We start from the raw sequence: 24,152 nt of genomic DNA, 5'->3' as shown, positions 1-24,152 counted from the left end.
GGACACGGGTTTGTGCCCCAGTCCGGGAAGATCCCACATGCCGCGGAGTGGCTGGGCCCCTCCGCAACGGGAGAGGCCACAACAGTGAGAGGCCCACGTACCGCAAAAAAAAAAAAAAAAAAAAAGCTAAGATGGTAAATTTTATGTTACGTATATTTCACCATAATGAAAAAAAATGGGAAAACAAAACAAAAACTGTAATTCTCACTGAATTGCTTTTACACAAATAAGACAAGGTATTAACATAAAATAAATATTGACAGGAGCCAACAGGAAAGTCAGAAGTGAGATGAGAAAACATCTAACAATGAAAACAGACTGACACAAAGCATGAGCTTGATTCAGGCTCCTTCAACTAGTTGTGAGTAGAGGGCACAATACTCAAAGCCTCACTTTCCTCACCGGTAAAAAGCAGGTTTTGAACTTGATGATCCCCAAGTTCTCTTTTTGCTATAAAATTCTATGATCCTATAAAAATGAGAAAATCCTAAAAAATTAAAATAAAAGGAAGAGGTGATGGAGATGGACGTATGTGTGCCTGTGTATGTGTATTTAGCATCTGTCCTTTCCATCTGTTTCCCCCCATGTCCATGACGTCTACAAATCACTGCTCAGGATGAGCAGATAGGGGCTCTCCAAGCATGGCTCACTTGCTAAAATCTTGTTCCTTCTTTCAAATAGCTTATGAAATCCCCTGCAATCTGCTCTTGCAGAATACACAAACTGCTGATCACAGAGCTAAATTCCCAAACAGCCTAAACTTGAAAGCAAATATCTTTTCTCATCTCTATCTACATCACAAAAGCACTTGCCCTATATAGAATTTAAACTCATTCAAGTTTCACTGGATAATCTATGTCAATAAATGTCAGTAAAACAAAATCACGAGAAAAAAATAAAGAAATGGAGAACATAAATTTCTAGAAGTGGATGTATTTCATTAAAGTTGTTTTAAAATAGTAAGTAATGGGCTTCCCTGGTGGCGCAGTGGTTGAGAGTCTGCCTGCCAATGCAGGGGACACGGGTTCGTGCCCCGGTCCGGGAGGATCCCACATGCCGCGGAGCGGCTGGGCCCATGAGCCATGGCCGCTGAGCCTGCGCTCCCGGAGCCTGTGCTCTGCAACGGGAGAGGCCACAGCAGTGAGAGGCCCACGTACCAAAAAATAAAAAAATAAAAAAAAAAAAATAAAATAAAATAGTAAGTAAAATAATTCAATGGAAATGCAACGTGAGTTGATGTATAATTCATAGACTTCATGTTAATGATTTTGACACATTATCATAGGTCAGCCAATGGATTAGCCTCAGTTTCCAAATCTGAATCAAAATGTAGGAAAAAAAGAGAGTTGTATCAATACATAGCAGTTGGTTAAGTAATGAACGATAAAATCATAAATTTGAATGACTAATTTCAATGCTTTGTGATCAAAGAAAAGGTAATTTCTTGGTAATTCATGTTTTTGTATCGTGAAATAAGGAAAATAACTATCTTTTAATTTATGCAATTCTAAGCACAATAAACACACAAAACATTCCCTATTAAACTGATAATAAGTGTAATAAATTACAAGGCATGGTTTAGCTTATCTAGTTATTACCATAAGATATTTTGTGAATGAAGTATTTCAACTGTGTTATTTTAGCAAGCACCTGTTTAAAATCTGGCAGACATCTAAGGGGCCAAAACTAAATTTAGCAGACATCTAAGGGCCCAAAACTGCACTAGTTAATTGGTTGTAACCTACTATAAATGAACTATGTTAACCTGATAGGGAGTACCTATTTAAAAGCCAAATCTACAATTTGAGGATTGACACAGTCGGGCTGGCGTTAAGCACCTGAGGTATAAAAGATGACAACATCTTTCAAACCTGGAAGAAGCATAGGCAATTTTACAGTGGGTCAAGGCCAAAACAGTGTCACAATAAACCCGGAAGCCCGTACCTTTCATTTCCAATAAGCTCATTTGGTTCACTGACAAAAGCTGTGCTGGTGATGTGCGCCCAGGTAATGCTGAAAGAAGGTGGTACCTGACATCTAATAATGCTTAAAAACAAACACACAAACACATTTCTGTTCTCAGACAGACCTCTCCCACCCCTATGTGCTCTCATACCAACATAGAGACTGCCACATTCTTTCTACACTAGAAAGGCTTACCTCTAGCCTTTCCTAACTTCTTTCCACCTTTAAAGCTATCTTCGCTCATGTTTATTTTGAAACCATTTCAACCATATAAAATGGCAATGGGTAAGGAATACACAGTCTCCAGTTGTGATATGCTCTGTTCACGTACACCTTAAAAACACAAACCTTCCTCTCACACATGTCATTCCTCAAGCAAAGCTTTCCAAGAAAAATAATTAGCCTCTCTTCAGGCATTTAGTAGAAAAAAAAAGACCCGCCCCAGGAAAAAAAAAACAACAACTCTCCAAGAAATAAAATCCATGTATAAGTTTGTCTATTTCATTACAATCAGGCATATTTTTGCTCAGTTATTTCTATCTATTAACTCCTAAAAGTTATTAGCCAGGGTGTCTGTGTTAGGACGCCTCTAAGATGGCTCCCATAGACCCTTGCGTCTTGGGACTCACGCCCTTGTGTAATCCTCTCCACAGTGACTGAGTTGGATTTATTGACTCCTATCAACAGAATATGGCAGTAGTGATGGAATGCCACTTCTGAGATTAGCTTATAGAAGACTAGAGAGAGTCTTGGGTGCTCTCTCTTGGATTGCTCACTTGAGCGAAAGTCAGCTGCCATACTGTATACAGTATCTCAGACAAACTATCAAGTTAACTGGATAAAAATGGCGAGTTTCCTACTCAACCCGAAAAGAGAATAAAATTTATTCTTAATTCTGATATCTGCTCAAGTTTGTGAACCATTTTCTTAGGGGGTAAAAATTCTCCCTATCCCAGAAATATGGTCACCAGCTGCAACATTAAAAAAAATATGGAAAGCTGAAATGGAAAACATAAATTAGCTTCACTTTGCAGTAATAAAGGTCATAATCTATTGATATGGAAATACCTGGGATCCTTGAAAATAAAGACTCCACTTGTTAAAAGAAGTAGATTCAATTATTAAATTACTAAATACATACAGAACCTAAAAACAAAACAAAACCCTTAAACGACTGAGGATTGGGATCCATTTGTGATTTCACCCAATTTTAATAATAATTAAGTGAGCACCCACCATATAAGAAACTAGAGCCTAGTCACAGAGAAACAAACAAGAGACAAGTTAAGAATCTGCCGAGTTTATAACCAAAGTTTAACAGCTGAAGCAACTGGCAATCTATCGTGACCTTAACTGGATGTGTTTGCATTCACGTTACTGTAAAAAGTATGTTAAGAGCCAAAAACTCTGCCTATGCACCAAAAACACATTCTACTTGGAAAGCAACACCTGGGCTTAGAAGAGCGTAACCTCTGCTGTTTCCCGGCTTTATTTCAGAGTAAAGCCGGGTCCTACCTGGGATCCCAAGCTGACCTAGGGGTCCCCAGTGACCCAGGAACAGAAGGAGCACACCTACTCCCGCCTCCTGACACGGATTCCTCATTTTAATTAGCCAACACCGCTGTCACTCAAGGTGCTTCGCACAGCCATTGGCCCCAAAGTCTCGCTGGTTGGCAAGTTTCTGCCAACTGGAGCACCGGTGGTCATCATTTCCGAGAAGAAAAGTAGGGGTGTACAGGGAAGAGAGGCAAGAACTCTGAAATATCTAGGGTGACACCCTTACCTGAGCGACCTGCGATTCCCCACCGCCGCCGCGACGAATCGGCCTCTGGGCGGGGGCTTTCAGCCAAAAAGAAAATGGCTCAGCCGGGAAGGGGTGCCCAGGCCATGGAGAAGCCGGTTCAAACTTTATTTGTTCACGCTGGTGGAGGTGAGGTCGGGGAGAATTCCAGAAACAGCACCTGATCCCTCCGAATTCAGCGTGCCCCAGGCTGCAGCAGCCTGAGCGGCCGACTCTCCGAGTTTTGACGTTTCCTATTGTTGCCGGAAGTGACGTCCGTATTCGGGGGCGCTTCAAGAGGAAGTATTTTTATCCCCTCGATCTACGATTCGCCACAGAGTCCCGGTCTCTCACTTCGCAGTCCGAGCCCCTCTGAGCCTCAGAACCAGGCAGACTTCGAATCTGCACCTTGGGATCGGACTGGACGTAGAAAAGACTCTCGGCAGGGTCAGTCTTCCCAGGCCTCTGTACGAACGTGCTGTGGAATCTGCAGCGGGGAATCCAGGAGCGCAGGGGACCCGGTAGCTTGGAAGATCCTGCCGCGGTGCGTGGCGGGCTTCCACCCGCTGCTCAGAATACAAACGGTCGGCGGGAGAAGCGCGTCCCGTCATCGGCGTCGGGCCGCAGGGAGTCGTTGCTGGAGGCTGGGCTCCCGGGGCTCTGGGATTGCACATGCTACCACCTCCTCTGCCCGTTGTGCGGGGCCGGAGGCCTTTGGAGCCCGTTCTTTGCTCGGCCGCTGCTGGGTGAGCGCGGGGGTGCCGGCGGGGGTGCAGGCGGGGCTGCGCCCCGGGATGGGCTGGGGTCGTCTCTCTCCGCTGCCCTAACCGAGGCCCCGGCTGGGGCGAGTGACCAGGGCTGCCTTTTCATCCTTTTAAATCAAGTGCAGGGGAGGAGAGCGCTAGACGTACCTTGCCCATGAACCCGACTGGGATATCCTTTTTATAACGAAGAAATGGGAAGAGCTCATCTTCTCAGATCAGGTTGTAACTTAGGGTGGAAAGTCCTAGACGGACCGATTCCTGCTGTTGGAGCCTCTGAGCTGAGGGGCAGTCCGGCTCCTCGGAAATACTGATGAGAAGGAAGAGCTGAGAATAGTTGATGTTTTCCTTGCTTTACATTTCCCTAGTGTTTCAGTGTTTCTCCACTTTCCTAAGGACTGTAGCTTTTTCCCTTACCGTAAAAAACAAAATCAATCTTGAAATTTGGCTTCCGGAATTAGGGCTGTAGTAGACTGTTTTTCTAAAAGTATCCACAAACCTTTTAACGGTTTTGTATATGAATACAGCAATCCTACAGAGTTATATACTTGACCCTTACTCCCCGTTTTCCCCAATTTTTTCCCTATTTTTTTTTTGTTTTGTTTTTTAATGCGGTACGCGGGCCTCTCACTGCCGTGGCCTCTCCCGTTGCGGAGCACAGGCTCCGGACGCGCAGGCTCAGCGGCCATGGCTCACGGGCCCAGCCGCTCCGCGGCATGTGGGATCCTCCCGGACCGGGGCACGAACCCGTGTCCCCTGCATCGGCAGGCGGACTCTCAACCACTGCGCCACCAGGGAAGCCCTCTCCTCTATTTTTGATAGATAATATTTAGCGTTATGAGCTGTCACAAACTCTTAGCCATCGACCGTCATCTTTACACCAGTCGGTGTAGTTGCTTCATTCTGAACAAAAATCACTGAATTCAATGGCATTCCATTGGGAGGCATCATTTAATGACCTCTAACAACAGTAAGATTCAACTAGATTAAAAATCTTAAAAATGCTATTTTATACCATTGCCACGATGTCTCCTGTAATAAATTCAGTGGGGCAGACCTAACTAGTAGCAGAGAACTCTCTGGAGGAAGCTAGGAAGCAATATTGAGACCATCTTAATGGTTGAATCTGTGCTACAAGCTGAGTGATATATGCTTTTGTCTTTTAATTTCTTTTTATAAGGGTTATAAAGCGAAAATGTTAAGCGATTTATTAAAAAGTTACTTTTCATGTCTGAAACTACTATGTTAAAATGTGCACAAGTGCTAAATTAGCTTTTTTTAATGTCTTAATTTCTAGGGTTTTTTTCAGTTTTGTAATAGAAAAGTAAAGCCTTTCGTGAAAGTGTAGAGCAGTAGCTGTAATTTTTTTCTATAATACTCAAAAATGTTTTAACCCCTTTGTTTTTTTCTATCCTGTTTATCACTTATCTCCTTCACCTACAGATCCCAGCTGTACCTGTATCTTACTCTTCTTCAAAATATTTATTCTGCTGGTACTGAAGAGGATGTGTTCCAGGGACATACTTTGTTGACAGAAATTCCATTACCAAAGGTAGAAATAATGAGATATTGGTATATGTTACAGGACTTCAGAGAAAGGAAGGACGGAAAGATACCATAAAGTGTTAAATGAAACAAAAATTCCATGTACCGCAAAGATGGGACATACATCTGAAAGGATTAAAGGAAGTCTGTGGGAAGAGATAAAAGTTATAGAATGTCTTAGGAGAAAAGGTCCCCCTAGAAGAATTGTGTTACAATACGTGGGTCTGGAACTTAAAACGAGCTAACACCTACTATATTGGCCAGGGGCAACACCCAAGAATATATATTTTTTTGCATTCAACAACCGGATTAGTTCCCACTTTGTCTTTCCCAGGAAAATAAAGGCTGGTCTTGGGAAGTCATCTTCAACCGCTTCCATATGCACATAAATCCCCCAGTTATCCTAAAAGATGTTAAAGAAGGTTTACCCTTCTTGGCCAGTATATTGTAGAATGTAATTTTTAGGATCACTTCCTCTTTTCTCTAGTTCCCTCCCATTTGACACTACTTGAAATTCCCTCTGCCTAAAAATGTGTTTAGTTGAAGTAATTGGTTGGCTGAAAAATATTGACTAAAACCCACACGTGAGCATTTAAAAGTACATTCAATAACGTGTTCTTTACCATGTTGATAAAGGAGAGGAAGCTTGGAACAGGAAGATTCTATGTTCTTTAAGAGGAGGAAAGGGTACAGAGCTGGGTGGCCAGTGGCTTAAAATAGAAAGCTTACTAAATTTAGGATTTTGCAAATTGCTAGCCCACCTCTGGTTATGTGTAGATATAGGGAAGGTGTGTAAGAAGGTGATTTGGATCCTAGGCAGCTGCTGGGATGTTGACTAGGGGGAAATGACCGTACTAACTCTACTCACCTGATTTATGTGTTGTTCTGTTTTGTTTTTAATGTCAGTGAACTCATTTTAGAGGAGCTTCATTCCCAGAGAATTCAATACTCAAGGTATTGTTATATATTATTCTCCTTCTATGAAGTGTCCAGGGACAGTTACAAATACTAGCTATTTTTAAGTGCGTTATTGAGCTTTGCCTCACTGGCTGATTGACTTACAGTTTAGAAGCCCTTTGTCTCTTTCTAGCAAAAGTCCTTAACCATTTATTTACCTGTTTAGTTTAGGAAGCTCCCTTGGGAATAACCTCCTTTGAGAATCTAGTGAAAGCCCTACACCGTGCAATAAAATGAGTCATTTAAAAATATAATTCCATGGTATCATTTTCTTTGAGATTTAAAAAAATGAACCATTTAATTTAAAGTCCCAAATATTGTTCATGTCTTTTGGCGCACATAAATGTACACACGTATTCTGTTATTTGTATTCATTGGCATCATATTCCTGTTTCATGGGCCCTGAGTATGTTAGTAGGTATCACTAATAAGTTTCCCAAAGTAATTGTACTAATTTACCCTTTCACACCATTGTGGTTTGTTTCAAATGCTCTGCAACCTCACATTTTGGATTTACTTTGTGATTTCCTAATGATTAATGAGGTTGCATATCTTTTCACATTTACTCTTTTGTACAGTTCCTGATCAGATCTCTTTATCATTTTTCTATTGAGTTGTCTTTTTCTTATTACTTTGTAGGATTTTCTTTTAGCTGTGAATCTTTTTGTTGGTTGTATATATTGACAGTATCAACTTCCACTCAGTGGCTTTTCTTTCCACTCTCTTAAGGGTATCTTTTGATGAACAGAAGTTAGTAAGTTTAATGTGGTTCATTTTATCAGTTATAAGACAAGAAATATTTTTCTGCCTGAAGATCATAAAGATATTCTACTCTGTGATCTCCAGAAAGCCTATTTGTCTTACATTTTACATGTAGATCTTCAACAACAAACCTGGAATTAATTATGAAGGATGTGAGGTACCCTTTACATCAGGGGGTCAGGATTTATTTATCCCATTTGGATATTCAGTTGACACAGTACCATTTCTTGAAAAGGAGCATCTATTTTCCAGGGTTACTCTGCATCAACTTTGTCATAAGTCTAGTGTCATTGTATGCATGGTCTATTTCTGTACGTTATTCCATTCCATTGTTCTGTTTGCAGATATTTTCAGTAATTCTAAATTTAACTTTATAATGAGTCTCATTATCCAGTGGTTGAATTTTCCAATTTTGATCTTCTTCAGCATTGTGTTATTTATTGTTTATCTTTTGCATATCTGTGCAAATTTTGGAATCAGCTTGTCAATTTCCACCTTTAAAAAACTGCAGGGAGTTTTGGGGAGGGATGGCATGGAGGGAATACATTGAATTATGGATCGACTTACTGAGTCTTTAAATCCTTGCTCAAGATGTAGACCTCTTATTTAGGGCTTCTTTAATTTATCTCAATGAAGTTTTCTGTTTTTTTTGTTTTGAGGTCTTACAGATCCGTTTTAGATTTATTCACATGTTTATGATATTGGAGGCTAGTGAATTATTTACACATATATTTTTTAACATATTTAAACATAATTTAGAAATTATTTGGGTAGTATAGAGAAATACAATTGATACTTGTATATTGGCCTGCTATCCAGCAGCCGTGCTAAATCCATTTGATTTCTTTTGGATTTTTTCAAATACAATTATGTTGTCTGTGACTAATGACATTTTTATTTCTTCCTTTTTAGTCTTTATTCCTTTTATTTCTTTTTCTTGTATTTTTGTACTGTCTAAGACCTCTAGTACAGTATTGAATAGAAATGGTGAGAGTGGATAAGCTTGCCTTTTCCCAGTCTCAGGAAGAAAGCTTTCAATATTTCACCTTTACATATGATGTTTACAGTAAATTTTTTGTAGATATCCTGCAGATAACTGCAGGCAGTTCCCTTCTATTCCTAACATACTAAGAATTATATCCTAAATGTTGAATTTTATCAAATGCCTGATTTTGTTGTTTTTGCTGTTCAAATTGTTTCAGCTTTGACCACTGGAAGCTGCTTCATTTGGTTCCTGTGTCCCTATGACATACGTGTGGGATTGGTTTGTTTGTTTTGTGTGTAATTTCTTACTTTCTAGAATTATATAATGCCTCAGGCTCATCTCATATTTCCTGACCCAGTTCTAGAATTGGCCATTTCTCCAGGAATCCAGCATTACACATATTCTGCATCTATATTAAGCTAAACATGAGTTCATACTTGCATGTCTAACTAAACCATGAGGTGTGGCTCATTCCAGTCCCCTCCCCTTGCTTATCTGTAAATTCTCACTCCAGCAGTGCGAATCCTGGCTTCTACTAGTTAGCCATCCATTTGCTTAATTGTTTAATTGTTTAATTCCAGCATATATGTGGAATTAACTCATATGTACATGGGAATTGTTTAATTCCAGCATATATGTGGAATTAACTCATATGTACATGGGAAACAACTTTATACGGTGTTTCTGTGCAGCTCATTTTGCCTTTAGTCTCACAGGCTCCACTCATTCCCAAAGTTACTTAGCAGCTTTTCCATCCACCCGCTCTGTGAGGTAGCTTTGCACATTACCTGTATGTGACCCTCCCTCTTACCTCTGAATCCTTGCAGCCGTGATCTCTGTAGTTTTTATTGTCTCTACAGTTTTGCCTTTTCCAGAATATCATAAAATGGAAACCAAACAATATGTACCCTTTTCAGACTGGTTCCTTTTACTTAGCAATATGCATTAAGGTTCATTCATGTCTTTTTGTGGCTTCATAGCTCTTTCTTTATTGCTGAATAATGTCCTGTTGTATGGATGTGTTAATTTTTTAAACTCATTTGGCTATTGAAGGACATCCTGACTGCTTACAGTTTTGGGTGATTAGGAGCAGAGCTGCTGTAAACATTTACGTGCAGGATCTTGTATGTGCACTAAATTTTCAAGTCACTTGGGTAAATAACTCTAAGCACGATTGCTGATTGTATGGTGTTTAGCCTTGTAAGAGTCTGCCAAACTGTCTTCCAAAATGGCTATGTGCTTCGCGTTCCCACCCACCAAAAATGAGAGTTCCTGTTGCTCCGTATGCTCATTAGCATTTGGTACTGTCAGTTTTTTGGATTCTAACCATTGTGATAGATATGCAGTGGTATCATTTTTTAAATTTGTAATTACTTAAAGACATTTGATGTTGAGCATCTTATATGCTTATTTGCCATCTGTGTATCTTCTTTAATGAGATTTTCAGATATTGCCCATTTTTAAATTGGGTTGTTTGCTTTCTTACTCTTACATTTAAGAATTCTTTGTATACTTTGGAAACAAGTCTTTTATCCAGTACGTGTTTTATAAATATTCTGTCTGCAGCCTGTCTTTTCATTTTCTTAACAGTGTATTTTATAGAACAGAAGTTTAATCTTAATGAATTCCAAGTCAATTTTTTTATGGGTTGTGCTGATATTTTCTAAAAACTCATTGCTAAACCTGGGGAATCAGAGGTAGTTGCCTATAGCTGAGCAAGTTATATGTGTCTGGGGGTGGGGGGTGGGAGGGGAAGCAGAGGGAAAGTAAAAATCTAGGGTTTAGCACCTTCTTATACGGACTTTCAAATAATCGTTCTTATTTCAAGGCCATGGCCTTACCCTTCAGCCTTTCAGAAGTATCAGGTCCCCTCATTTCTGAACCTGTTGCTGTTGTTGGCTTCCTTCTAAACAGGAGGATGGGATTGAACTACCTTTGCTCTGCTAGGTTGGTTATCACCCATCCATCCGTTTTCCATCTTCCAGAATTTTGTTGACACATCCTTTGTCATGTGGAATCCCCTCTAGTTTTCTTTACCCTGATGAGTATATATGGTTTCTAATCATTTACTTTCATTTTAGTGGTGTTTAGAAAGGGAATGAAGGTAACATGCATTTAACCAGCTTCCATATTTAACCAGCTGAATTCTGAATTTGTTTTAACTTATCTATTTTTATTTTTTAAGCAAACGATCTGATTTACAACTATGTAAGTTCAGAACCCTGCGAATACTGACCAAATCTGTGCTAAATTTCTTTGTCTCCATTTCTTACTGATTTTTATTATGTACCCTTTATAAGCATCCACAATACTCATTGATGGAGATTATTTTAGGGTGATATGTCTTCCCAAATTGTACTTTGTTGTACCATTAAGTATTTGGGAGAGTGTCATATAATATCAGACACACTGTTAGAAGATGAACATAAGGCAAACGTATTTTTTTAGTGAAAAAATATTGAGGGGGAAAAGTACACCTGACATTCAGGAATATATGGAAGATACAAGACAGTACTACACCAGTAGTGAAGATGAATTAGGGGAGAAATAGCTAAGATAAATATGGTAAGTGTGTATGAGATTGAACAAAAGATATTAGAGAAGCTTCAAAGATACAAAGAGTTGAGCAGTGTTTCATGGATTTTTTTTTTTTTAGGTGAAAAATTAGATAATTTCCAAAGCTGGAGCTGAATCAAATGTTAAATATGGCAACAGGTGACTTAAAAAGAAGCTTACGGAACCTAGAACAAGTGCTTCGCTCGCTAAATTATCCTAGAGAGGTGGATTGTGTAGGGTGAGCTACAATATCAAACTTCTTTATATTATTTTCAGTAATGATGTGAGGTAATGCTTGAGGTAATGCATGAGGGGAGTATCTAAATCAAAATCTAGATTTTATCTGGGTCCTTTAAACTTTTTCCTTGAAATGACTAAGAGATTTTTAGAAAGCAGTTAGGAGTTTGTTTCTAAGTAGGAATTAATGAAAAATTCCAACTCAGGAGATTTAAAACAACTTTTAGAAGTAGAAGCACAATATTGTTAGAATCAGGTGTGGTCTCTGTACAACGTTTAATCTCACGGAAGTGTAATGGATTTCATTAGTTCTGTAATTTACCACCCTCGCACACTTAGTTGGGTGGTATTCCTTTTTGATTTGGGAGATACTAGTTAATAGATTTCTTGTGACAATTTATACCATGCTTGAAGATTGTTATTAAGCTATCTCACTTAAACCTTTTGCTTTAGTTTCCACTTTCCAAATGTGACTTACTCGCCTTTGTAGAATGTCACAAGGTACATTTCTTCTCTAATTCTGCCAACCTAATACGGTACTCCCATCATCCTCTTATCGTTTAATACCTCTTTTTCTTCCTCCCTGGGATGGCTGACTGGTTAAATGTTTCCCCCCACTAGAATGCAGCCTGACATCTGGGGCGTTTTGTTTAGTTCACTGCAGCCCCCCACATCTAGAACTGCCTGGCACATCTTAGAAGCTAATTAGACATTTATTCAATGACCGTGTCGAAGGACAAGTCCAGATTAGGCATATGTTCAAGAAGTGAGGGAAACTGGGTTGGTTTAACGCAGTAGAATCCTAGATAGTCTTGTAAACTAGGGAGAGCTAACCAAGAGAAGGCTGCGAGTGAACGGATACTGAGGAGACTAGGGAAGGTTTAGCTCTGATGACTGTTATTACGAGCATCATATGTGAGAAGCAGAAGGCATTCCCTAGTCTGCTCCCACAGTGTGTACCAGTCATATACTGGTTCCTGAAAACAGGGAAATCTCTACTATCCAGACTGGCAGGGGCTCAGTCAGTTTGAGTAGCCAAGTTTTCTTCTTCCCACTTTAAGTATTAACATTTTAACAGATATTTTGGATAGGAATAATTCTAAAATATACTGATGATTCTCCTGTCTTCTGAATACAGCATTCAAACATTTGATTTTCTTATTGACCCAAGAGTATCATTAAGAACAAGTTTAGATTATCTTATAAGACAGTAATGTCTGCAGGGTTTATTGAGACGGGTAGTGCTACTTGCTGCTGCTTCAGGTTGCGCTCCCCGATCCGACATGCACACATACACGTACAGATACACACTCCGCGTATTTTGATTCTGTATACTTTATGCCATTTTAAAATTTTTTCCTGACATCTGCTGTTTTTCGTGTTGGCCTGTCAATTTATAATGTCTGTTTCTCTTACTGTTTCTAGTCTAAGTCCTTAGAAACTAGGTAACCAAGATTTTTGAGATTGTTTAACTTAAGAGGTATTAAATGCAGACCTGACTGTTTTCTATTCATAATGTGGATAAAATGGACACATTTTGCTCTAAAAAAGTACTTTTTCAGTTCCTGTTTTGAACTGTCTTACAGAGAGACAAGGTTGCTAGAGCAGTTTTCTCATTGGGTAAATTATAATTTTACCCACGAACATAAAAGAGAAACAATTTATGTTTGTCCTGCAAAAAACAAAATATAATCTTATCATATTTGTTCTCTGCCTTATTGAAAAAAATTGGGCAGGGATGGGGAGATTTATGTATGTGTTTGAATTTTGTGGAAAACAAATGTTCTAAGTAAGTACATTATCACATCAGTTGAACAAATACTTTCTGTGCCTTGTTGTGAGAGAATCAGTGAAGGCACTTCTTGAGAAACAAGATCTGTGTGTGGAGACAGTTAGACAACAGTACAAGGCAGAGCATCAGGTGTCAGATCCTGAACACCTGGGGAGTCGTTCTGAGAGAGATCCTTGTGGATCAGAAAGATGGCTTCACAGGAGGCTTGAGATTTGACTGATGATGCACAAAGAATGAATGACAGATAACAGAAGAGTAGGATACCTTTCTGGGCTGGAGGAATTAGCGTAAGCTAATAAGGTAGATTCCAAATGGGCCTGATGTCAGGGGAAGATAGTAAACTGGTCAGCCTGGTCACAGTTGATAGCTTTTCCAGCCCTGTTTTCCTCATCTGTAACTTAGAATTCCTAATATTTTCCCTTTGCAGCTTTGTGATAAAGAGCAAGTGAGGTAATGTGAGAAGTGTTTGCAAAACCGTAAAGCCTACTTGTGTACTGTAAGACCGTACATTTGCTTTATTAGTAGGAGAAAATGGACTAGATCGAGTAAGGCTAAGCTTTGGAAAATCAATAAATACTGTGGTAAATAGACTGTTGGTACTAAAGAGTTTTTGTTTCATAGTTAATTTGCCTACACTGGTTTAGAGTAGGGGATGGACTCTAAAGGGTCTTGTGCATCACCTAATTATTATGGCTATTGTGTTAAATTATGAGTTTTTGACAGCATTTCTTTTATATCCCTGATTATCCAACTTTGTGGCATTAAGCTTATTAAAAATCTTTTTCTGTTTTTCCTAACAGTTTGGTAAAGGGAGACACAGCAGCCTCTCTGCCCATCATCAGCTATTCCCTTACCTCATATTCACCATATGTAGCAGAACTTCTGGTGGACTCCAATGTAGAGCTCATAGCAAAGAATGACTTACGCTTCATAGATGCTGTCTACAAGGTACTTTGAATTTATGAAACAATAATTCTTTTAGAAGTCATTGAATGGTTTTCTTAAGATTAATGTTATTATAACTCAAATATATGCCGCATACATAGTTGACAGAGTATTTTCAGATGCATTTATCTCCTGTAAATGCAGTCCCTGTTATAATCAAGATGCAATTCAAGTTTGCTGTATGTGTCATACTCTAATGAATATGAGGACTGGTAATTGTCATTGGTAATCATTTGCCTTTTTTATATCAAATTTTAGTAAAATATGGTATACTGGCAGAAGTTAGAGAGAAATGTGGTTTTAGTGAGTAAAGTTTGTGGTTCAGAAAATTGTGAGTTAATTTAGTTGTTTATAAGAAGGGACTACAACTTATGTTGGAACAACTTGTGTTCCTTGAGGTCTGAAACCATGTCTTATTATCTACTCTAGTACCTGCACTTGTACTATATGTATCCTGAACTTAATCTCATGTTTGATTTTTCAGAACCCTACTTTGTATCATTAATTTTTGTTCACGTACTGTGGTTTTCTTAACCTTTTTAAAAAAATAGTAAAGCCCATTTATCAAATCAAATCTTGATTTTTTTCTTTTTTAGGTAGAGTTTGATGAAATGGTAGCCTTTAAATATAGTCTCTGTTTAATCTTCCCTTTCTTTGTCTCTCACCCCAGAAAGCTTCCATGGAAGCCTGAGAGGCACTTCTAGGAAATCCCAGGGTCCACAGAGTAGGTTTTGAAAATTACTGGTTTAATCTGTATCTCTCATTTTATACATGAGAAATCGAAACTCAGTAGCCTACCAACTTGTCTAAAAATCAAGTCATGATTTCTATAAACAAATAGAACTGTGGTTTTCTGATATCTGCTATAGTAATCTTGTTCAGCGAGCTAAGGAGTTTTTTGTTTTTTTTTTTTAGTACCTATGAGGATATTTGAACTTTTTATATATTTTTTCATTTCTCTGGACAGCTATCTATACTCTGATACATCCCTAGCTAACTGTTTCCTACCTGTTCTCCTACCTGGTCAGGACTCACAGCACCCCTACAGGTTTCTTTAGTGCCCTATATATAATGGCTTAATCCTCCCCTCTTGCCTCTCAAAAATGGCAGTACATCCCTGACCAGGTGGTCATTTATAATTTTGGATTTTTGAAAGAAATTGCTCCCAATTATTTCATTGATCTGTTTCCTCTTTACAGCTTCTTCGTGATCTATTTAATTATAAACCAATCTTGACGAAAAAGCAGTTTCTCCAATGTGGATTTGCAGAATGGAAAATCCAAATTATATGTGATATTTTGAATTGTGTGATGAAAAAGCACAAGGAGTTGAGTGGTCTTGAGAAGGTAATTTTATTAATAGATTTTAACTTAGGCTAAGTTGCTATATTTTAATGTTAAGTCAATACCCTAGTCAGCAAATTAATGCATAGTGCAATTACTGCACTATTCACAGGTCTGGGTAACCTTACAATGCCTGATATTTGCTTTAAATACTAGTGACTTGTTTTTGCACATTTGTGACTTGGAGCTACTAGTCCTAAACTAATAGTTCAAACATAATACATTTTCATCACTTTGTAATTTTCAAGAGACGTGTAGTCTCATTAGACTAGGCATTATTTGGCAGTCACATTTCATATGAAAATTTAAGTGATAGAGGAATTTAATATATACATCATGCTTTCCCACATAATTTATGACATCTTAATACCTTTTTTTTAGGCTCCATCACAACAAAGAAAAAAAATCAGTTCTGCTAAGTCAGAACCTTGTTCAAGCGCTGAGAAGACATCAACTCAACCTGTGGGCATTGACATCACTGGCAGGTTTATGACTTCGGGAAAGGTGGGAGAATACAAAGAGAATGCGTTGTGTAGTGTTGAGAGTTACCTACCTAGTCAATCCAACGTATAAGGTTCACTTTTCTGACTGCATCTGGTAAAATATTCTGCTTAGACATTAGAGTGTAAGGATTTTTAACAGTGCATATCACATATTATCTGGGAACATTCCTAAAGTTATAAGAAGAGGGTAGAAACGTACAACTGAACAGCCTTTCTCTTTATATTTCTAATCTTTAATTCTGCCTCTTGCGATCATGAACATTTGCACTTAATTACATATCTAATCTTCCTAAAGACCCTCCCTTTACTTACAGTGATAGGTCATGATTTACGTACATTCATATTTCTATACCAGGACTGTGAATTATCCAATGATTGACAGTTCCTTAAATCTATAATCTGGTTTTGGGGTAGTGTTTTGAATATTTTCTCTTTGTTGGTAGATATCTTCCCTGCCCTTGTCTGCCTCAAGCACCTGTGGCTGAATGAGTCCAATGCCTTTAGGGATAGTTTTTCCATCTCCAAGGGAAAATGAAGCCAAAATATTATTTTATAATGGTAAATATACTTTCAGCTGTCTTCCACCTTGGGCAAGCCCTTTGAGATTGAAGGATAGACTACCAGATGAATAACCGATGTGTCATTAGATAAAGGAATGTGGGTATTTTTTGGCTGAAGTAAAATCTAGGGAATTATTTTTCCCCAATTCAAAATATGAGTTATATAAACAGAATCTGTGAAGATATTTATACTTTACGCTATTATAAAAAGTAGTGACATTTAACTGTAAGAAAAAGGCTCTTATGTCAGTAACTTTAAAAAAAAATATGCCTGTTTTGCTTCAGGTGATGAGGGCAATATGAAAAGGAATATAAGTGTCTTGTATCCTTTCCCAACTAGAATTTATCTAAACAGGGATTTTCTTACACTGATTTTTTATATTCATTGTGCTTAGCACAGGATTAGGTCCACTGTAAGGACTTACTAAGTATGAGTTGATAGAACTGGATGCATTTTTCAATCTTCTATTTCAGTATGGGGGCTGAGGGGTGATCTAAATTGTCCTAACAAAGAAAGATACAAAATTTGAAGACATTAGACTTTTTAATTTTCGTAAGATAAAGTTTCCTTTGTTATCCATCAGAATTTTGTAAATTACATCAAATTCTTAATTCTCAGAAATTTGAATAGTTATTAAAAGTATTCCAGTTTAGAAAAGTTGGAGTAGTAAGTGCATTCCTTTGTTTACATGAAAAACTGAGTCAATACTGAAGCAAGTTGTCTCCTCCCCAGTGCCTTCTCTGGGGTGGTAGTTGTGACTTCTATGTCACATGTGCTGAGTTCATGTTCATACGTGGATTGCCCGTAGAAAAGGAAGTAGGCAGAAGAGTCCTACGTAAACGCGGTTTGACCTGGTGCCTTTACTCTCAGGACTTTCCCTTAGTTTGAATTGTTATTGACAGTCTTATGTTTTGTGGTTTGTTTAATACAAAAAAAAAAATTGTAATGAGTCCTACTCATAAAGCCAGTTCTTGATTACCTACATGTGAATAGTGTGTTAACCTTTTAAAAATAACTTCTTCTTATGGAACATTTCAAACCTGTACAGAAGTATCCATTCTGTGATTCAGCAATTTGTCAACTCTTTGCTGATCTTGTTTCTTCTTAATTGTAACCACTTTTCCCAACATCTTTTCTCCCAAACCTGAAACCATTTGAAACAAGTCCCAGACATCATTGAATAAATATTTCAATACTTTTGTAAAATATAAGAATGCTTTTTAAAAATCATGACCACAATTGTATCATCACACCTAAAATAATAAGTTTGTAATATTTGGTATATGCATATGTGGTAATTTAAACTTATGTAAATCTTAAATGGAAGATTGGATGTTTCTTTTGAAAAATTACTACGTGTATGTTTAAAATAATTGTGGAGAACAGGGAAGCATCTCTGACATGTTTTTCTCTGTGCAGAAGAAAGCTGTGGTGATCCGGCACCTGTACAATGAAGATGGTCCTAACATTCCTGAAGATACAGTAACAGATGTTAATGAAGCATTTGATATTTGTGACTTAAAGGCTGCTGAAATAAAGATTCCTGAATTACAGGTTCCTGAAATTAAGTGTGAGCAGCAAGTAAGAATCTGGGACTTCTTTAACAGATGCCGATAGTTCTTGCTTTGATATACGTGATTATTTCCGCATCTAATCTTTGGAACGTTTCTAGCCTTTTAAATTATTGATCGTGACATGTTACCTTTGTTACCATTACTTAAGAATCAATAAGTCTTATTGAATATAATTCAAAAGATATTATTTGCTGCTTATATTTAGGGTACTAGGAGAGATGTCATGGGTAATACAAAGATGAATAAGACATAGGACTTGACTTCAAGGAATTGACAATCTGATGAGAGATAGAGATATACTACTTTGTTTAGTGAAGGTTCTTTATCACCTCTTCCCCATATTGATGAATGGAAAAAAATGGTGCATTACCACCTTTTCAGTTTCCTTTTGGGGCCCTTGCTGTCTTTTGCTCTCTTTCTCTCGGAATATCGTTGCTATCACTTTATTGCCACAGACCCCATTATAGTGTCTCGTCTCTACTGCTTCCGTTAAAACTTCTTTTTCTGTCCGTCTTCTATGTCTTGTGACTTCTGTACATCTTGGTATACAGTTGGCATTTAAAAACTACCAGATGGGGCTTCCCTGGTGGCGCAGTGGTTGAGAGTCCGCCTGCCGATGCAGGGGACACGGGTTCGTGCCCCAGTCTGGGAGGATCCCACATGCCGCGGAGCGGCTAGGCCCGTGAGCCATGGCCGCTGAGCCTGCGTGTCCGGAGCCTGTGCTCCGCAACGGGAGAGGCCACGACAGTGAGAGGCCCGCGTACCGCAAAAAAAAAAAAAAAAAAAAAAAAACTACCAGATGACCATTAGGCTTACTTCCCGTTTATAGCAAACGGAACAATCTCATTTCTCGGTCATTTCCTCTTAGCTTTCTGCTAGATCTAGTTATAAGAAGCTAGTCACTTATAGTTTTATTGTACAAACTGATACTGTTCTAAGAGCTTTATACAAATTAATCCATTTAATCTTACAAGACCCAAATGAAGTTGGCACTCTTGTCATCTTTTTCTTTTTAGATAAGGAAATTGAGGCATCAGGCATCTCGCATGAGCTAGTTTAAGTGTCCAAGGTGCCTGCTCCAAAAGTAGCGCTCTTAACTCTCATGCTCTCCTGCCTGCTGTACCTATTGAAACAACACGTGGAAATGGGAATACACTGAATTACAGGAATTTTAATCTGTGTAATATTTTTAATCTTTCTAATCATTTTAGGATACAGAAGTCAATCCTGAGATTATTGCACTACAGACTATGCTTGCTGAATGCCAAGAAAAGCTGAAGAAACTGACTTGCATAGAAAGTAGATTAGAATCTTTGGAAGAAAAAATGAAAGGGAAAGTGATGGTGAATGAAAAAACCTGGGCTGATCTTCTAAGTCGTGTCACTCTTCTTGAAACAGAAATGCTTTTATCTAAAAAGGTATTTTCTTCCTTTACATTTATAGAATATCTCAAGATACAATAAAGTAATTCCTTTGTTCATTATTAGTCTCTTATTTGGAATGTTAAATAAGAGAATACTTAGGTAATGGGAAGTGTTCAGTTGGGATGAAGGCCTGTTTAGGAACACCCTGTTTGGTGATGGTTGTTGTGACTATTGCTTTTCTCTTCATCAAATAAGATAATCTGACAAACTTGTAAGCTGAGCTTTTAGAGACAGTTATGTCATTTCTGGTCCTAGCCTGTTTTTCCTTCCTAGAAAGTTAGTAGATTCAAGTTTTCTCTCTCCTTCCACATTTAAGAGATCATTTTTTTATATGTAGGGATTTTATGTTTTGCTTGTAAATAAAATAATCAAAAGTAAGTATTATGTCATCTATATATTTTATGCTTAGCAGTAAGAGCATAAAAATGAGAACATGTCTTTTTATTTTATTCTAAATACTAAACCATATCATTCCAGAATGATGAATATATAGAGTTTAATGAGATGAGTGAAGACTGTGCTTCTAGTAGCGACATGGATAATCTCAATCCGGGTAAGTTCTTGGCGTACTGGAATTGGTGATATGGTAAGGAGTTTTCACAAAAATGTTTTTATAGTATTTGGTCATTTTAATTATCCTCAAACCTTATTTTTTTAGAAATTGCAAAGCTCCTAAGAACAAAGAAAATATCAAACTTACAGACTATAAGTCAAGGATTGCTAGAAAAGCCAACTTACAAGTCTTACATGTAGTAGTTGAATAAATTCCAGTGTACAAAATTGCAAACTTTTAGAGATGTTTTACTCTTTTAATTGCAAAGTGCTTTAGAATAATAAATGGACCTCCAAAGTTTCTAATTTAAACTTAAATAGTAGCTTTTGCATATGTAAATAATATATGTAAGAGAAAAAAAACACATTTGTCAGTAACCTGTAAAGTGTTACAGACCTCTTGCATTTCAACAGTTCACTGATGGTGATAAAATGAGAAGGACCTAAAATTAGGACAAATCTTCTCCGTGTCACTTAACCTCACTAGGCTACTGACGTTGTCATTGTGACGGAGCAGCAGGGATAAGATTTCTGAGCTGCTTTTCAGTTAAAGCTTTAATTTTTTTGATTCTTACACTTTTTGAAAAGACAAAGGTCTAAATGTTGTCGTGTTTGTAATTAAATCATATTTGCAGAAGAGATATTTTGTCCAGTTGAGAATTCATAATGAAGCTAACTTTTTAAATCTGTGGGTGTTTAACCTCATTAAATCTTTCAGCTACTATGTGTATAACAATTTAACAACAACACATTGTAGTGGTAACTACAGACCTGCACTGTTGCAACTGCGATAGTAAAGCATTTAATTCTCAAAGCAAGATAAGTGCTATTATAACGCATATTTTACAGATGAGGAAGAGAGATTAAATAACTGCCAAAGGCCACACAGCTGTTGAATGATGGGACATTTTGGAAAAGAGGCAAACTAGCTTTGACGTTTTCTCTTCAACACTACATATTCAGTGCACATGCCAATTTCATTGCACAGAAAACAAGTTCAATAATTAGGTTATTAAATAAAATTATTTGAGATGCATTAAATAAAATTATTTGAGATGCTGCTTCTGGCAGTAGATTTATTATAGACTACAAATTTCAGATTTGGTAGAAAGTTGACTTTTTTCCATTTATCCTTCATTCATTACTCAACAAATTTCAAAGCTCAACTCTAAGATCCTTGAGAGCAAGAACTTTATCTTACGGTCTGTCTAACATAACGTCTGTGCTTCTGTCACCAGTATCTATCTGTATATGGTAGAAATCAAGTTTTTATGCATTGAAAGAATACTGAAGTCTGCTGTTTGCAAAACATTGCCTTTTCCAAGTTCGATTTCACCTGTTTGGGCTTAGTACTTTTTAAATAACAGGTTGCAGAACATATTTTTAACACATTAGTCCTATGCTAGGACTTAAGAGTGATGAGCAGATAGACCACTATCTGAAATGGATTATAGATTATGAATGAGTTGAATACCTAGTCTCAAAAAAATGTATAATCTGACCCTGATCAGTTGAGTCAAATTTATGAAGCCTGACACATTACACCTTACCTCTCCATGCTACCTGGAAGCTGCGGGTTTGAATTCCTTTTGATGTTGAGAGTGACAGTTCACCAGTCTGATCTGAGGATCATGTTAAGTTGGGAATGCTTTTGGTGAAGTTCATGCCCATTAGTAAGTAGAGGAATGGAGCAAACAGGCAAGAGAAGGAGACAGGAGAGACTGTGGCTCCATGAGAGACCAGAGTCCTCACGTGCTAACGCTTTGTTCCCTGATTGAGGTTGTCTGTGTAGGCTTACAGTTAAACTATGTAAACCAGTTTAAATGGGTACCTGATTTTTTTTTTTCGCCTTGTTTTTGCAGCCAAGTGTACCATGACTAAAAACATAGGGCTTATGAGATTGGTTGGACAGGAACTTGTTTTATCTCTGATGTTCTATATCCAATTCGATGGTAGGAAAGCCTTGCCATCATTTTGTTGAATAATATCAGGATACTGGAAATGGAAAGTTGTTCAGTTCTTTAATAAATCTGTGAACCTGAATTTTAAGCAATTTTTTCCCATACATATCAACTTAGGGTGGAATGTTTCCTGATTTTTAGGAAGTACATATAGTCAGTTTTAGTAATAGTTGCCACCATTTTAAGAAAAGAATATACACGGATCAGTAGCTTATTTAAAAATACATTAACCTGCATATTCAATTGATTGCTATCATGATAAAGATAATGTTACTTTTTGTGATCTTTATTGACCAGTTTTTAATATCCAGATCTCCATATGCAGGTCATTATCCTAAAAGAATATTAAAAACTCATCTAGACCTATACCAGTAGGCACTTTATATTGAGAGGTTTATGTTTCTTCCCTCTATACATAAAATTTTAGATATTTGATTCTACTATGAAAGGAAAAGGTAACCTAAAAATTAATTTCTCCACAGATAGAAAAAGCAAAGAGGAAAGGCAAGCAAATATTCCTTTGTCCTCTGGTTATCGTATGGTATCATCCGATTCAACTCCCAGAACCTCAACTATTAATTACTGTGGTTTGAAAGAGATTTCTGAGGTAAGAAGAACTGGCAGCTACTTAGGTGATTTCCTCTGTAAGGTCAGGAGAACAAGCAAGCATTAGATTTAGTTGCAGAAGCCATGGGCAAGAAAAACAGTGAAACTGTAAATCTTAATCTCATAAAAATTCTTTGTGATAAATAAACGGTACTTAATGCAATGTTTTAGACTGTGTTCTATATGTTCACGGTCCATCTTTGATTATGGTTTACTTTGAGAAATGGCCTAAATTTGTTGCTTTTTAAATTAAAGGAAACAACAATCCAAAAAATGGAAAGGATGAAAAAAATGTAAGTAACAGAAAGGGGCAACAGAAATTCATTTCTCTATAGGGAATTGTGTTGGATTACGATATATAAAGAATGTGCATGTGTGTTTCAAACCTTGAAGGTCTCTCAATCAGGTGTGGAATTTCCTTCAAGACTCCAGTGGATAATAAATCCACCTCCAGTTATGTGTTTGTGAGATAAGTCACTGTTCTTGTTTCCAACAAGTGATGTAAAACATTGTTAATGGAATTAATTGGAGATTAAAGAGTGCAGTGATGTTTTTGGTTGATAATCAAGAAGTTATCTATTTTTAATAACTACTTTATCAAAATATTAAATTGTGTATGTAGATGGATGGTTCGGAGACATTTTAAGTATTGTGAAAGTATTGCTAGTCCTTTTCAGAAAATTGTTGGTATGGTAGTACTAAATATGATACTTTTATCTAGTACAAATATGAAATTACCTGATTTTTTTAAAGAACAGTTGAAAGAAAATATGAAATGAAATTGTGTAAGATTATCATGCAGCCTACTACTTTAAATGACTATATATATTTTTTTTTTTTTGGAAATTGAGATGCGCCGAAATAACTTATGCTTCAAGAATTAAAGACACATAATTGACTCCAGTTGTTTTTCCTCCCCTTCTGGCCATAGTATACTTATTAACAGTAACTACCTATAAATAATCACTGAAATTTATTTAAGGCTCAAAAGCATAACTGCAGCAACCTAGTTCCTATGCCTCACTATGAATTTGTTGTTTACTTAATATATTATTTATGTATTATATTCCAGGTTTGAAGAAACTGCAGAGTTACTGAAATGTCCAAATCACTAATTATAGAATTTTCTGCATGAACCTCTCTAGGACTTTGGCTCCTGTACATAGAGTTCTCTATACAGTTTTAATATACTGTAATATTTTTATTAGAATTTGAATTCCATTTGGTATATTAGCTTTTTCATTCAATGTTGAATAAATACTTAAATATTTTTGTGCTGTGCTTATACCGCTTTACAGTTTTACTATTCTTAGGAAAACTTAGGTGCCAGTACATTTCTTTTA

The 24,152-nt window shown here is 37.3% G+C and overlaps 2 protein-coding genes across 4 annotated transcripts in view; one reads left to right on the top strand and one right to left on the bottom strand.

The window, feature by feature from the left end:
• FBXO8 (F-box protein 8) overlaps window positions 1-3,988 on the bottom strand; it is a 39,185-nt gene extending 35,197 nt beyond the window's left edge. For both annotated transcript variants that reach the window (XM_082842276.1, XM_082842275.1), the window contains exon 1: window positions 3,749-3,988. The gene's annotated coding sequence lies outside the window, so the exon portion shown is untranslated. The remainder of the gene's footprint in view (window positions 1-3,748) is intronic.
• A 393-nt stretch (window positions 3,989-4,381) lies between these two features.
• Window positions 4,382-23,913, top strand: CEP44 (centrosomal protein 44). 2 transcript variants are annotated; one of them, XM_082842273.1, is made up of 11 exons: window positions 4,382-4,491; window positions 5,950-6,058; window positions 6,958-7,005; window positions 11,412-11,549; window positions 14,141-14,288; window positions 15,485-15,631; window positions 16,010-16,132; window positions 18,112-18,273; window positions 19,478-19,684; window positions 20,168-20,243; window positions 22,686-23,913. In XM_082842273.1, the coding sequence occupies exons 4-11, from the start codon at window positions 11,452-11,454 to the stop codon at window positions 22,874-22,876; spliced, it is 1,152 nt and encodes a 383-aa protein (XP_082698399.1). In that variant the 5' UTR covers window positions 4,382-4,491; window positions 5,950-6,058; window positions 6,958-7,005; window positions 11,412-11,451; the 3' UTR covers window positions 22,877-23,913. The 2 variants fall into 2 exon arrangements, with proteins under 2 accessions (XP_082698399.1, XP_082698400.1); XM_082842274.1 differs by lacking the exon at window positions 6,958-7,005.
• The last annotated feature ends 239 nt before the right edge of the window (window positions 23,914-24,152 follow it).

The sequence above is a fragment of the Leucopleurus acutus genome (assembly GCF_964270905.1).
Source record: "Leucopleurus acutus genome assembly, chromosome: 7".
NCBI lineage: Eukaryota > Metazoa > Chordata > Mammalia > Artiodactyla > Delphinidae > Leucopleurus > Leucopleurus acutus.
The sequence above is the reverse complement of the archived record's forward strand: the minus strand, read 5'-3'. Positions and strand labels throughout refer to the sequence as shown.